Source organism: Saccopteryx leptura, chromosome 8 (assembly GCF_036850995.1).
Source record: "Saccopteryx leptura isolate mSacLep1 chromosome 8, mSacLep1_pri_phased_curated, whole genome shotgun sequence".
In the NCBI taxonomy this organism is placed as follows: Eukaryota; Metazoa; Chordata; class Mammalia; order Chiroptera; family Emballonuridae; genus Saccopteryx; species Saccopteryx leptura.
The window spans coordinates 67,984,981-68,000,676 of NC_089510.1; the positions used below are offsets into that span (position 1 = coordinate 67,984,981).

General features: G+C 42.7%; 1 protein-coding gene across 1 annotated transcript in view; it reads left to right on the top strand.

Annotated features, from left to right (window-relative positions):
- The window catches only part of LIPH (lipase H), a 58,099-nt gene extending 45,280 nt beyond the window's left edge, over nucleotides 1-12,819 (top strand). The window contains exons 6-10 of the mRNA XM_066348029.1: nucleotides 2,178-2,345; nucleotides 3,591-3,686; nucleotides 5,932-6,043; nucleotides 9,325-9,498; nucleotides 11,962-12,819. Coding sequence (XP_066204126.1) covers nucleotides 2,178-2,345; nucleotides 3,591-3,686; nucleotides 5,932-6,043; nucleotides 9,325-9,498; nucleotides 11,962-12,049 — 638 coding nt within the window. The 3' untranslated portion in view covers nucleotides 12,050-12,819. The remainder of the gene's footprint in view (nucleotides 1-2,177; nucleotides 2,346-3,590; nucleotides 3,687-5,931; nucleotides 6,044-9,324; nucleotides 9,499-11,961) is intronic.
- Nucleotides 12,820-15,696: the final 2,877 nt, after the last annotated feature.

The window sequence follows — 15,696 nt, forward strand, 5'->3', positions numbered from 1 at the left end:
CTGGAAATGCTGAGGTTGCTGGTTCAAAACCCTGGGCTTGCCTGGTCAAGGCACATGTAGAAGTTGATGCTTCCTGCTCCTCCCCCTTCTCTCTCTCTCTCTCTCCCCTCTCTATAATGAATAAAGTCTTTTTAAAAATTAATAATTGTTACTCAAATATACTACTTTTAATAACCATAGCCAAATAATTAAAAGTTATAAATTATTTGGCTCTTGAAAAGGTGTGTCTTTGACCTAGAAATTTTTAACATCTGGAAATCTCTCCTAGAAAAATAATGGGAAATGTAGACAATAATAGGAAATGTAGAGTGTAAAGGTATCACTTATACCTTTTTCAAGTACCAGTGTTATTTATAATAGTTATTTTAAAAGAAATAATCTATCCTGGACTGTGGTGGCACAGTGGATAAAATGTCAACTTGGAACGTTGAGGTCACCAGTTTGAAACTCTGGGCTTGCCTGGTCAAGGTCCATATGGGAGTTAATGCTTCCTGCTCCCCACCTTTCTCTCTTTCTGTCTCTCTGTCTCTTTCTTCTCTCTAAAATGAATAAATAAAGTCTTTAAACAAAACTAAAAGACCTCAGACTCTTTCCTTCAGTGGGTGAGATAAATCCCCAGCCCTTCTTTTCCTGCCCATGCAAGAATCAACCTATAATTGCACAAATAAGTAGAACAACAAATCCACGTTGCCTTCTATCTCTCTCTTTTTTTCTCTCTCTCTAAAATGAGTAAAGTCTTAAAAAAAAGTAATAATATAAATGTCCAATATAGGAAAATTATTAAATAAATATGGTACACCCACCAAAAAGAAATATAATTATTAAAAATCATACTTTCAGAGATTAATGAAAATCATTACAGTATGATGTTAAATGAAAAAGATACTAACTATAGAGTATGATCCCAAGTTATTTTAAAATGTATATTAGTACATGTGTAAGAATAGAAAAGAAGATGCAATGCAAATGCTCCAAACAATTATTAGGGTGCTCTCTGGATGTTAGACTTCTATGTGATTTTTACATCATTATTCTCTATTATTTTATATTTTCTAAATGAGCATATATTACTTTAATAACAAGAAAAAAACTCACCAAACAACAATGGGCGGTTAGAGAACAACATGAAAGGGGGCTGGGGGACCAAATGAAAAGCCCATCCCTAAGTGCTCTAAACCTCTCACCATTGCTAGAGAAGGGTAAACAACCTTACAGATAATCCTAGGAAAAGATGATCTTGTTACAAAATGGTCCCATGGGAATGAAGTAGTGTTTGAAAATGATCCCACTGAAATGACAGAATAGGACCAACCATATGGTACCATAAATGATAAGCAATCCTGTCCTGTGTGATATGGTGTAACTACATCCATGAGCAGACAAAGATAACATGCTTTGCTTATAGAGCACATCTCCTGTATTCTTACTAACTTCACTGTTTTTGCAAGTGGAATTTCCAAGGATAATAAATGAATATTGGGTTCTTCAGGGGGCGTGAATGGGATTTTGAGAAGGAGGAAATGTTGCTGAGACCCCAGCGCCCAGTGCCTCTTCAAACTACTAGCTCACAGACATAACTCCTCTTTTCACGGGGTTCACTGTTCCCTATTCAGAGCCTTATCTCCATTGATTTCCCATCTTTGAGACCTTTTTTGAATGACTTCATCTGGACCCTGTGTGGAGTCATCCATCATCCTTTTTCAAAACTATCTCTTCTCTTCTGCTTGCCTTCATTGGGGATTTTCCTCTACCAACCCTCTCCTTCGCCATAGTTTCTTTTGATATCTTTAACAGTATAAACATACTTGTCTTCTGCTGAAAACATCTGGCTCTGACTGCCATTGAATGTTTCTTCTCCATTTCACTGACAAAGGAAGGATGTAGGTTGAATCCTGATTCTATGGCATAATAACTGTGTGACCTTGATCAAGTCATTTAACCTCTATGAGTCTCAATGTCCTGCGAAATGTCTATCTTCTTTTCTCCTGTCACTTGCCAGCATGGATCTTGATGTATGGGTTTTTATAAGGATTAAATGGAATAGAATTATACTGAAGCTGTTAGTACTGTGCCTGGTATATAAGAGGCAGATAATAAATTGTGTTTGTGTGTGTGTATGCCGTATGTGATATACTATTATTAATTGCTACAACTACTGTATTCTTTAATCACCCCAGGATTACAGTATTTTAAATGTGACCACCAGAGGTCTGTGTACCTGTACCTCTCTTCCCTGAGAGAGAACTGTTCCATCACTGCATATCCTTGTGACTCCTACCGGGATTATAGGAATGGCAAGTGTGTCGACTGTAGTATATCACAGAACATGTCCTGTCCACATCTGGGTGAGTCCAAGATGCGGTTTCCCCTCTCATTAACAAAGAGAAAGTTTTGGTAGGAATCTCAGCACCATTTTACTATTGAAAAATTGTATGCTTTTTGAAAATTTATATAGTCTGTTCTTTCTAGCCAATTTGTTCTGTGAAGTACTCTGGTATTTCTTAATCAATATTAGAAAAGCAATCTGTATAGGATTTTATACAGAAGGCAGTGCAACCTCTCTTGGCACTCTATTCTAGCATGAAAAAGAAGATTCTAGAAGAGTTTCCAAGCCCACCCAGGGCATAATCACCTTACTTAGTCTGCTCCTATGGGGACAGTAACACCTCGTTGCACATAACCTCTCTGCTAGGGGAAGGTCACAGTGACCCCTTCTGTCACATGAACCTTGCAGAATGATCCCTTCTAACACTTCCTGTCTGTAAGTGCCTCTGTGCCACACTCTGGCTCTCGTGTGTGCATTGTACTGGGGGATAGGGGGGATAGATGCTGTGGAGGCTGCTTGGATATTCGCTAAGGGTTAATAGAAACATTTCGGGTGGTGATGACTTTGGCACCAGATGATCATGAGAATTTCCTAATGGCTCCCAAAGGAAAAACCCAAGTTAATATTGGGTTATGCTATAGACAAAGGATTCTCAACCTTGATTGTACATTGGACTCACCTAGAAAGCTTTTAAAAAATATTCCTGCCTGGGTCCCACTCCAGATTAGTTAAGACAGAAGGCAGAGGCAGCTCTCTAGGAGCGGGGACAGAGGAAAGAGACAGAGACCCCATGGATGGTACTCAACCTCCTTCCTGCAGAGGTAGATATGAAGGAGGACATTCACCTGCCTGGGGACATAGTCATATACAAAACCCAGGTTCTGTGCAATTTAGGGGCCCCATTATAGTTAAAAAAAAACCCACATTGCTTTGTAAGAGTGCTGCTATTATGGGTAAAAATATCAGTGCTGAAAATAGTTCTCTCCACTCCCTCACCCCTGCTACTGAGAACCAGGGCTAGGTGATGTAATGTCAGTAGAAAGGAGGAAAAGCCACAGTAGGGTCCCTTTGCAAGCCCCAGCTCTTAGGGATAGGGTAGCGAGCAGGGTGTGGTTGGTGCTGGGCAGGGTCCTCACCACGAGGGTGGGTGTGAGGGAGATTATCTGAGTGGTGACGGCACACTCGCTGTTCTCTCTACCTTCCCAACTGCTTTTACATTTATATAATATCTGTTAACGTTACATTTCCCCAACTTATTTTACAGGTTATTATGCTGATGATTGGAAAGACTATATAAGGGCGCAAGATCCTCCTATGGCTAAAGCATTCTTTGACACAGCTGAGGAGAACCCGTTCTGCAGTGAGTGGTGAATGTGGTTGTTTGCTTTTGTCTAATCCTTTTATTTTACGATTGGCTGAGTCTCAGCGTCCTGGCTACTTCTTAGCAAATGAAGGCCGTGGTGAAGCATGGACTTTAAAGCTGGAAAGACCTAGATTGAATCCTGGCTCTACTGAATAATAGCTGTGTGACCTTGGTCTAGGCACTTAACCTCTCTGAGTCTCAATGTCCTGCTAGGTGAAGTGGGGGGTAAGAATGCCTATCTTCTGGGTTATACAAATTAAAATCTCAACAAATCATAGGTGTTTGCTTCACTGGATGGCCATTCTAATCACTAACATCTTCTAGAAAATTGCTTGGTCCCCAAGTGACATGAAATTGGGGCTAGGAAAAATCAGGTGTGAGCCACACCTGTGGGTCTATTCCAGCTCCAAAGCAACCATGCTGACCTTTGAAAGACGTGGAGAGAGTTGGGTGTTTCTGATGGGAGCTAAGTGGGGTAACAGAGAAGATGCCCTGAGAAGCAAGGAGGAATTTTTCTGGGCAGATGTATGTCTTGTAATCTTGTCCCTCTTTTCACTTTTCTTGGGAGCAACCCTTGTAAAAGAGTTTGCAGATCACCAGGTTTCCCTCCGTTAGAGCCATGTGTGGAGGCAGCCCAGGGTTTTGTGTCTGCCAGGTTCAAATGGGGCAGGCTCTTGAGCAATAGTGGGTCAGGAAATACCAACGCCGGGGCTTACCTTACTTCTCTGTGGGACAACCATCTCCATGAGCTTCTTTCCCTTTCTCTGCCAGTCTGATCAAGGATAGGAAATATGAATATCGTGGTGGGATCTCCATCTTCACAAAGCATCCTTGACCTTGGGGAGCAAAGAGTAGAGAGAAAGAAAAGCACTCTGAACATGTCATGCACTTTCACTTACTTACTTATTTATTTATTGTGACAGAGACAGAGAGAGACAGAGAGAGGGACAGATAGGAAGGAAGAGAGATGAAAAACATCAATTCTTTGTTGAGACACCTTAGTTGTTCATTGATTGCTTTCTCATATGTGCCTTGACTGGGGGGCTACAGCAGACCAGGTAACCCCTTGCTCAAGCCAGCGACCTTGGCCTTGCTCAAACCAGATGAGTCTGCATTCAAGCCGGTGACCCTGGGGTTTCGAACTTGGGTCCTTCGTGTCCCAGTCCAATGCTCTATTCACTGCGCCACCGCCTGGTCAGGCCACTTTTACTTATTATATAAGAATTTATTGTGCTGGCAGGATAGTTCAGCTGGTTAGGGCATCGTCTCAAAGTGAAGAGGTTGCTGGTTCAATCCCCAGTCAGGGCACATACAGGAACATCTTGATGTTCATGTCTCTCTTTCTCTCTCTTCCTCTCTTGCTAAAATTAATAAAGAAAATTAAAGACTATATTGGGTGCTTATGAGGTGCTACCACTGAGATTACAAAGAAGAATAATCCTCCCTTTTGTCCTTCCCAGTTATTATTGTAGTTTATTTTAGTTTAATTTTTTGTAACTTCATAAGACATTTTCCAGGCAATATTTGTATAGATGTATCCATTCAACTACCATTTTTTATTATAATTTTTTTCTCACATTTTGAAAATACAGTAAAGTATGCTGACTAATGATGGGAGAATCCCAGAGCATGATAAGAACCCCAAGAGGTAGACCTGACTTAATCTGAGGGTCAATGAAGGCCTCCTGGAGTAAGTGACATTAAGTTGAAACCTGATTGATGAGTTTGCAGGGGGAGCAAAGTAAGAGTGTCCCAGCGAGGGGAAGGCCCAGGAACGAGAGGGAGCTTGGCCGTGCAGGTGGTGTGGTCCGACTGAAGAAGTGAGGAGGGGGCTGGATAGGCTGGTGGGCGTGGCCCGGGTAGTAGAAGACCTTGTAAGCTGTGCAGGGTCTCTACATGGCCACCTGGCCAGTCTATTCTAGATGGGCAAGGATTGAAGTGAACTAGTCACGCGCAGCAGTAGGTGGGAGAGCTCGTGCAGTGAGGTGGGAATACTGACTCAGTGGCTGTGCCTCAACATGGTGACTGGGCAGCATTGAATTCCGTTGTCACTCAAGCCATCTTCACCAAAGAGAACTGAAAGGAACATTAGAAAATTCTGCCCTGGATATTTGCAGAGAAACTAGAGAGAAATTAAAAAAAGAAACTCTGTTATCAGGGACGTTGGGTTTTTAGGAACTGACCCTTTAGGGGAGCAGTTGAGAGTACCTCTCTTTAACTATATTTTCTCCTGGTTTTGCAGTATATCATTACTTTGTGGATATTATAACTTGGAACAAGAACATAAGAAGAGGATCCATTACAATCAAATTGAGAGACAAAGCTGGAATCACCACAGAATCCAAAATCAATCAGTAAGTTGGGTTGGGATAGTTTGCAGTTTGTTATTTTCTTTTTTGCTTGGAGAAATTAAATCCCATACATATATTCTTATCGATATTTTTCTTTGTTCTACAAAAGGTACAAGGGGACATTGTTTCATTGTTTCTCGTGGCTCTTGAGCTCCAGGCTCTTTGCAAATGCAATTGGTGCAAGGAGTACTCTTGCCTGCTTTCACCCTCTTTCCCTCTCTTCTTCTCCCTTCCTGCCCTCCATTTCCCCTCTCTTTTCTTCTCCCTCTTCTTCTTTCCTTTGTTTAAGCATTAATTACAAAAGTCATCTTTTCTTGCTATAAAGGATTTAAAAGGTAAAGGGGTATGTAAAATAAAAGAGCAACTTCTTGGTTCATATCAACAATCCCACCATCAGAGGCACCCACCCCCATACACAAATGTTTCTATTATTTTGTGAGCTCATACTATGCATATACATATGTAGAAGCATACGTGTATGTTTTTCAAACTCATAAAACGTAACTTTCAATAGAAAATTAAAAATACCTGAAAAATCTCACAGTGAGGAAATGGTTAATTTAGATATTCTCATGTAAAAGAATATTATTCATAAATTGAGATTATTTATGAAACATATTCAATAAAATGCTTATGATATACCAAGTGAAAAACTTCAGGATATGAAAGTATATTAAGAATAAAACTTAACCTGACCTGTGGTGGCGCAGTGGATAAAGCGTCGACCTGGAAATGCTGAGGTCGCCAGTTTGAAACCCTGGGCTTGCCTGGTCAAGGCACATGTGGGAGTTGATGCTTCCAGCTCCCCCCCCCTCTCTCTCTCTGTCTCTCCTCTCTCTCTCTCTCTCTCTTTCTCTCTCTCTCTCTCTCTCCCTCTCCTCTCTAAAATGAATAAATAAAAAATTAAAAACAAATTAGAAAAAAAAAGATAAACATTAAAAAAAAAAAAACCCACTTAAGCTTGACCGGGCAGTGGCACAGTGAATAGAGTGTTGGCCTGAGATGCTGAGGACCCAGGTTTGAAACCCCAACGTCACCGGCTCAAGCATGGGCTCATCTGGCTTGAGTGTGGGGTCGCTGGCACATATGAGAAAGCAGTCAATGAACAACTAAGGAGATGCAACTAAGAATTGATGCCTCTCATCTCTCTTTCTTCCTGCCTGTCTGTCTATATCTGTCCCTCTTTCTGTCCCTCTCTCTGTCTTTGTCACAAAAACAAACAAAAAACACATCCTTGGATAATAATAATAATCTTTGTTTATTGAAGTAAGTGTGTTACACACATCGGCTAATGTAATTCTCACAAAAACCCTCTTAAGTAGTATTAACATCTCTATGTTATATATGAGGCAACTGAGGCTCAGAGAGGTCAAATGATTTGGCCAAAATCACACAGCTGGCCGATGAAGGCAAATTAGGTGAAATCAGAGGCAGGTCTATCCAACCCCAATGTCCATAGTTTTAAACACTACAGTCTATTCTTCCCACTAAGCTGTATTGCTTCCTCTACCCCACCATACATCAGGTTTGTGAGTAATGGGCTTTAGGGGGGTTCCCTCATTGATGTGGTTCAGAGACCTCACTAGTGTCAATGTCCTCAAACCCACAGTGGGGCAGCATTTTCAAGGAGGGCTCCACTAGGTATAGCACGTCTTGGGGAACCAGCCTCAGGTAGTTTATGAGCTGTGACTTTCAGTGAGGAAGCTAGGTAGAGGCCTCATCTGGCAACTCAAAGAAACAGCAGAGAAGCTTGTGTAGTTATATAACTGTGAGTGTTCACCTAGCAGAGTTTGAGTATTCATGCCAATAATTGGTTACATATTTGCTTTACATGTCTTAGAAGTTCTAATTTTGCATAGTAAATCTCTCCCATGTAAGAACTCCTAAATTTGGAGGTTTTTATCTTGATTACTATAGAGATCTTAACATCTTTATTTTAGTCACGTTTAATCATTCTCGTTTTAGTCATGTTTGTGAACTAGTCATCACCAATCATAGAATATGTAGGAAAAAAGGAAATAGTTGTTCTATTACATGGGAGATAATGACTCCTTTTCTTTTGCAAGGTAATGTTAACATTTTAGTATTATTTTTACAATTTAAGGTAAAGGAAGTGATATTAGAGTATGTATTTTGACTTTATCCATTCTTACCAGACTATGGGTGCAAATGCAGGCACATTCAAGGTCATTATCTACCTAATGATTCTCCCTAAGTCCCTGTTTCAGATGTATTTCTTCTTTTAATCTTTTAAAAAATTGAGGTTTAACTCACATACTAAAAACTTTGTCATTGCCTGACCAGGCGATGGCTCAATGGATAGTGTTGGCCTGGGATGCTGAGGAACCCGGTTCAAAACCCTGAGGTTGCTGGCTTGCGCATGGGATCATAGACATGACCTGGCGGTCGCTGGCTTGAGCTCAAAGGCCACTGACTTGAGCTGAAGGTCACTGGCTCAGCTGGAGCACCTTGGCAAAGGCTCATATGAGAAAGCAATCAATGAACAACCAAGGTGCTGCAACTATGAGTTGATGTTTCTCATCTCTCTCCCTTTCTGTCTGTCTCTCTCTCACTAAAAAAATAATAATAATAATAAATTTACGATTCCCGGCCAGGGCACACAGGAGAAGCGCCCATTTGCTTCTCCACCCCTCCGCCGCGCTTTCCTCTCTGTCTCTCTCTTCCCCTCCCGCAGCCAAGGCTCCATTGGAGCAAAGATGGCCCGGGCGCTGGGGATGGCTCTGTGGCCTCTGCCTCAGGCGCTAGAGTGGCTCTGGTCGCAACATGGCGACGCCCAGGATGGGCAGAGCATCGCCCCTGGTGGGCGTGCCGGGTGGATCCCGGTCGGGCGCATGCGGGAGTCTGTCTGACTGTCTCTCCCTGTTTCCAGCTTCAGAAAAATGAAAGAAAAAAAAAATTAAAAAAAAAAAATAATAATAAATTTAAAAAATTATCGTTTAAAAACATCTGTTTCCCTGCCTGTAAAATGAAGATAATAATACTCACCTTGTGGAAGTTTTCAGGGGACTGGAGACATGTGACAAGAGTTGAGGATGCTGCTCAGCATACAGGAGGTAGCACGTACCTCTCTAAAGTCATGATATGTCATTAGTCCGGGGGTCAGCAGCTTTGCTTACGTAGTCTTTTGGAATCAAGTGGACTTGGCCTATGAAGTCGGCTATTGCAGGCTATGGAGTCAAATACTAGTAATTTGTAAGCTTCATAATTGTTTTTCTTTCACTAGCAAATTATATCCATTTAAAAGTATTATTTCTTCCTTCTAGTGAACCTGCAACATTTCAGAAATACCAGCAAGTGAGTCTGCTTGCAAGATTTAATCAAGATCTGGATAAAGTGGCAGCCATTTCTTTGGTGTTTTCTACAGGGTCTATCATAGGGCCGAAGTACAAGCTCAGGATTCTCCGAATGAAGCTAAGGTCACTTGCCCATCCAGAGCGGTAAGCCATACATAGGCAGGGTTTGACAAGCCCATGTTTTCCCAAGATGATGTTGATTCTTGTCCAGTCTGCTTGGTCTAATGCTACAATTGGACTTTATTTATCACAACGAAGGAAGTGAGGGGTTTTCATATCTTTTAATTTTATTTATGTATTTATTTATTTTTTACAGAGACAGAGAGTGAGTCAGAGAGAGGAATAGACAGGGACAGACAGACAGGAATGGAGAGAGATGAGAAGCATCAATCATTAGTTTTTCATTGCGCGTTGCAACACCTTAGTTGTTCATTGATTGCTCTCTCATATGTGCCTTGACTGCGGGCCTTCAGCAGACCGAGTAACCCCTTGCTGGAGCCAGTGACCTTTGGGTTCAAGCTGGTAGGCTTTTGCTCAAACCAGATGAGAGAGAGCTCAAGCTGGTGACCTCGGGGTTTCGAACCTGGGTCCTCTGCATCCCAGTCCGATGCTCTATCCACTGCACCACTGCCTGGTCAGGCAAGTGAGGGGTTTTCAAAAAATAGACTTGATAAAACAAGTAGCTCTGTAATCCAAGAAAATTTTACTGGTATGCACTTAGAGATAAGTGACTCATTAATTCAAAGATATAATCTTATATGTTTAGAGCTATAAAATTCCTCCCTAATCATTCTACCCATGTTGCTTTGCAAGATGATAATTTGTTGTAGAGAAGAAAACCTCATATAATTTGGCAAACTGATAAAAGGGCCTAGTATAAAAAATATACAGAAAAATTGGAATATTATATTCCATTGATACAATATGAAAGTACTATATCAATGTTAAATTTGATAACTGCACTTAGAGTATCCTTGTTCTTAGGAAATACATACTGAACAATTAGGTGGTAAATGACCCATTGTCAACTGGTTAAAAAAAAAGTAAATAACAATGTGTTTGTGCATGCATGTGCACATGTGTGTGGAGACAGAGACAAAAAGAGAGGAGAAACAGCTGTGATGGTGCGTGTATTTTGTTAATGCCACATAGTTATAATCCTAGCATCCAATCCCTGGATAGAGAGAGACAAGAAATGAAATGATGTGAGCAGCTCCTTCCTTCCTTCCTTCCTTCCTTCCTTCCTTCCTTCCTTCCTTCCTTCCTTCCTTCCTTCCTTCCTCCCTTCCTCCCTTCCTCCCTCCCCCCTACCCTCCCCTCCCTCCCCCCTCTCCTCCTTTCTTTCTTTCTTTCTTTCTTTCTTTCTTTCTTTCTTTCTTTCTTTCTTTCTTTCTTTCTTTCTTTCTCTCTCTCTCTCTCTCCTTTCTTTCTTTCTTTCTTTCTTTCTTTCTTTCTTTCTTTCTTTCTTTCTTTCTTTCTTTCTTTCTTTCTTTCTTTCTTTCTTTCTTTCTTTCTTTCTTTCTTTCTTTCTAGTGAGAGAAGGGGACATAGAGAGACAGACTACTGCATGTGCCTCAGGGATCCACAGCTTGAATCAACCAAGCTATCTTCAGCACCCAGGTCCGATGCTCAAACCAATGGAGTCACTGGCTGTAGGAGGGGAAGAGAGAGAGACGAGGGAGGGGAACAGAAGCAGATGGTTGTTTCTCCTGTGTGCACTGACTAGGGAGTGAACCCAGGGCATCTGCTTGCTGGGCCGATGCTCTATCCACTGAGAAAACTGGTCAGAGCTCAGATAGTACTGTCCAAATTCCTTTTTCCTAAGGATTTAAGGTACCTTAAAATATTTTTCTAAGAGGAGAGTCATTACATCTTAAAACTTTGGGACTTCTTAATACTTTTCCCCCTGATTACCAAAGGCATACATGTTCCTTGAAAAAATTTGGAAAGTAAGGTCCTGGCCAGTTGGCTCAGGGACAGAGTGTGGAAGTCCTGGGTTTGATTCCTGGTCAGGCACACAGGAGAAGTGCCCATCTGCTTGCTTCTGCTTCTACACCCCTTCCTTCCCTCTCTCCTTCTCTCTCTCTCTCTCTCTCTCTCTCTCTCTCTGCTCCCACAGCCATGGCTGGAATTGTTTGAGCAAGTTGGCCCTAGATGCTGAGGATGGCTCCATTGCCTTGCCTCAGGTGCTGAAATAGCTCAGTGGCCAAGCAACAGAGCTGGTCCCAAATGGTAGAGCATCATCCCGTAGGGGGTTTGCCAGGTGCCTCCCTGCCTCCCCACCTCTCCTTTAATAACAAAAATATTTTGGAAAGTAGAAAACATCACCCATAATGTCATTATTCAGCATAAACCACTGTTAATATTTTTGGTTATTTCTTTCTAATCTGCTTTCTATTACTGCTGCTAAGCCTAGTTGAAGTTATGTGTCAAATAAAATTTTACATCCTGCTTTCTTGTTATTAATGTTACTTTGCTTACTTACCATATGCCTTTTCTTATAACATTAGGAGATAATATTAACCTAAGGATATAATACAAGTTATTTTACTAGAATGGGATGTTTTATTATTTTATTGACAATAATATTTTGTCTTCTTTTCACAGGCCCCAGCTGTGTCGGTATGACCTTGTTCTGCTGGAAAACATTGAAACAGTCTTCCAACCTATTCTCTGCCCACAGTTAAAGATGTAACTTCTCAGGACACATGAGCATGAGTAACGTCAAGAAAGCTACAGCAGGCTTGCTTAAAGCTTCACCTTACCTTTTCCTCAAGGCACAAAAAGTATGGAATAACCAGGATTTTTTCCAGTAGTGTCCTGTGAATGTCACATTGCAAAATGTCAAATGGCTTTGGATTATAGAACAGTCCTGGGCAGGGAGCTCGTAAGTAGGGCAAGTCAGAAATAGCCAGGCCCCGGGCAGCCCAGTGCCTTGTCTGGCTGCATCCTGGGGCCTCGTTCGTTCAGACCTGCAATTCTGCTGCCGATCGTTTGGTCCCTTCAGTCGGACAAGCATCTTAAAGGGAAAGACTGGCTGGAGACCTCAACCCTGGACTTGACTCCACGTTCCCTGTGCCAAACTCCTCTGGGTCCCCGTGTGCAGCAGGGAACGGAGACTGACCTACCTCACAGGGTTGTTGAGCAAGCCTGGGAGGCCAGTTTGGGAAGGGGTCTTTGGAATCTCATGGGTGCTACTCTGTGAGTGGTTTGATAAATGTGAATATACTTTTATTTATTTTTATATGGCTTATCTAATATGCAATAAGAGAGCTATTCCTTACCAACACCAGCTTCTGTCTTGGGCTGTCTGCTCTGGGAAGTCAAGAAAGGCGCACAGGCCTGGCTTCCCACCTGTTCTAAAGAGGAAAAAATGTTTCTTTTTCGTTTTTACTAATGTAATCTATGATCATTGAAGAAAATCTAGAAAATGCCTAGCTGCAAAATAAATATATGCTATACACACTCACTTGTTAGAGGTAATTAATGGTAGCCTTTTAGAATAATGGGAAATAAGTTATGTTGCTAACATGTGACTTCAAAGCATAAACCGTTTTCCTCTGGGAGCACTGGAAGCCTCCAGTCTGAGGAGTTCCCACCACCATGTGTGATCCCTGAATGTGGAATGACTACAGCAGCCAAGCCAAGAGGCCCAGGGACCAAGGCCAGAGAGGCCAGAACCAAGGGAGGACCATTGTGGGGCCAGATGGCCAGTGTGGGGACAGAGCCAAAGGGGTCAATGTCATGTTCCCACAGCTGTGACCACTGTGGGGAGCCCCCTGTGCTTCCTGAGCAAGGCAGGCCCAGGGACTTCCTCACCCAAGGGATTCTCCCTCCGCTGCTTTCTGTGAGTGCAGCCCTTATTTTAAAGAAACGACTCTCTCTTATAAATTATAGAATTCTGTAAATATGCTCCTGTGTGGCGCGTTTTTATACATGTAATACAGAGTTTTTTCACTAAGTGAGGGATGCCTACCGCAAAGGACCAAACTCTGAAAGAAATAAGTCTCAGCAATGGTCCTGCCCACATGGACGTTTTATCACCCTTCCTCCTCCTCCCCTTGCTCCCTCAGCCACTGTGGATGGAGAGATCAGTGTGCTGTAGGCCCTGGTTTTTTTTTAGTGTTTTATTTGTTCTGCATTTTGATTAGCACAGTCACTTCTTTAGCCTCCTTCCCTTGCCTGGCAGGCTGTGGGTCAGAACAATAGCAAGAAAGTGTCAGGAAAGCATTTCTATCATCTCTCAGCTCCTGGTGAGGAAGGAGGGGCAGGCCTCCTCTTCCCTGAGAAGGAAGAAACGAAAGGAATACAAGGGAAAGGAGCCAGCAGGGGTAACCGAGTCAGCCAGTGATAAATTAACTAGATCCCATAGTTACAATACAAAGCACGAATAGCAGGATCTGTATGTAATGATGTATGTGATCTGGAAACCCCTTCCCCTTGCTGACCCCTCTGAAACCTTCCCTCCCCTCTCCTAGAGCCCTGGGAAAACTTAAAGAAAGAAATCACATGCCCATGGCGTAGATACCGCAAAGGTATATAACCTGTAAGAAAGTCAACTTCAGGGAGCCTGTGTTCTGGAGCTACAAACCCCATGTGCTTCGCTGGCTTTAATAAATCCTACTTCCATCATCTAGTTGTCTGTTTTTGTCCTCCTTTGATTTCTGCAATACTTGGGCCAGGGGGTCTCCCTTAGCTTCTTCTCTTGGCGTCTTAGAGCTCGGTACCTTGTTTGCCGTGGACCAGCTGGATAGATGAATGAACGAATGGGTAAAGGAGTAAAGGAAGGAAGGAAGTTTGTTCACTGGAGTGGAGATGAATTTCAAAGAGTTTCATCTAACAGTGATAAGGAGAAATGAAGGCAGGGACAGGTGTGATCACTCTCTTCTCAGAACCTTTCTCCCAAGGCCCTGGGAACTTTGGACTCAGTCTCTTGTTATCCCTGCCTCTCCTCCCTTTTCTTTGTCTGTGTTTCTGTCTGAGTCCCAAATCCAAGATGCAGTCTACCGTTTTCCCGGCCATCTTCACCAATTATCTTCTAGTTAGTGTGTGGATCTCAGCTCACTTGTCGCTTCAGAAGGAGTCGCTCCGATCTCATCTCCCATGGCACACTGGACTTCTCCTTTGAAGCACTTTTTACAGCTGTATTTTTGTACGTTTATGTGTGTGATTATTTGTTTAACACCTATTTTCTCTAATAGACTGCTCTACAAGGCAGGAGCTGTGTACGTAGTGTGGCGCCTGCACCCAGGAAATAGTTATGAACACTCTCTGTTACCTTGTGGGCCTTATGGAACCATGTTCAGTTTTAAGTAATGACCTCCCTCCCCCAGCCATAGCTTATTTCCCTGAAGGCTCCACCCTTCTCTTCCCATTGAGTTCCCTCCCAGGCACACTTGCTATTATCTTCTCCCTTATCTCTGGAGGCCCATAGCCCACTTCCCAGGCTCTCTGGAAAAGAGAGGTTAACTTTTTTCCCATTCCTCTTTGAACCTTCCACAGCTCCCAACACCATTCTTCAGCATGTTTACCTATCTGGAAGCCTGGGAGATTTTGCTCTCCTCCGTTTTAACGCCTTTGCTAATCCTCCAGAGCCCTTCAGCATTCCTGGATGGTTCCAAGCTGTGGTTCAAAGAGCTCTTTGCTTGTTTTTCCACGACGCCTTTCCACCATCCTCTTTTCTGCCAACTTGCACGTGCTTTCATTACTGCTTTTATTACACCGCGCTGTAATGTGTTTCCATGTCTGCACCCCTTCCGAGACTGTGAGTGTCTCAAGAGCAGCTTCTGCTTACTTGTCTTGGTCACCCTAGCACCTAGCGCCACATCCGGCACAAGGCGGATGCTCATTAAATGTCTGTTCAGCAGATGGAGTGGACTCAGCATTAGGATCCGAAGGAGGGATACCAACACACTTAAAATAAAAGAAAAAGATTTATATATATTTATTCATTTTAGAGAGAGAGGAAGAAAGAGAGAGAGAGAGAGAAGTGGGGCAGGAAGCATCAACTCCCATATGTTCCTTGACCAGGCAAGCCCAGGGCTTCAAATCAGCGACCTCAGTGTTCCAAGTTGACGCTTTACCCACTGTGCCACCACAAGTCAGGCAACACCAACACACTTAACTGTCATTTCTAAAACTCTGAACTTAGAACTTCCCCCCTTTGGACTCCTGCCCCATGCTTTCAGATCTGCAAAACCCCATCTTGGCCAAGAAGATGTGGGGTGCCAGCAACAGAAATCCACTCATACTAACCCAAATTTTATTGGAGCAATTACTTACAGAAACTCAGGAGGAGCTGGACCATCAGACCTCAGCAAGGGCAGGGAGGGGGGCAGCCCC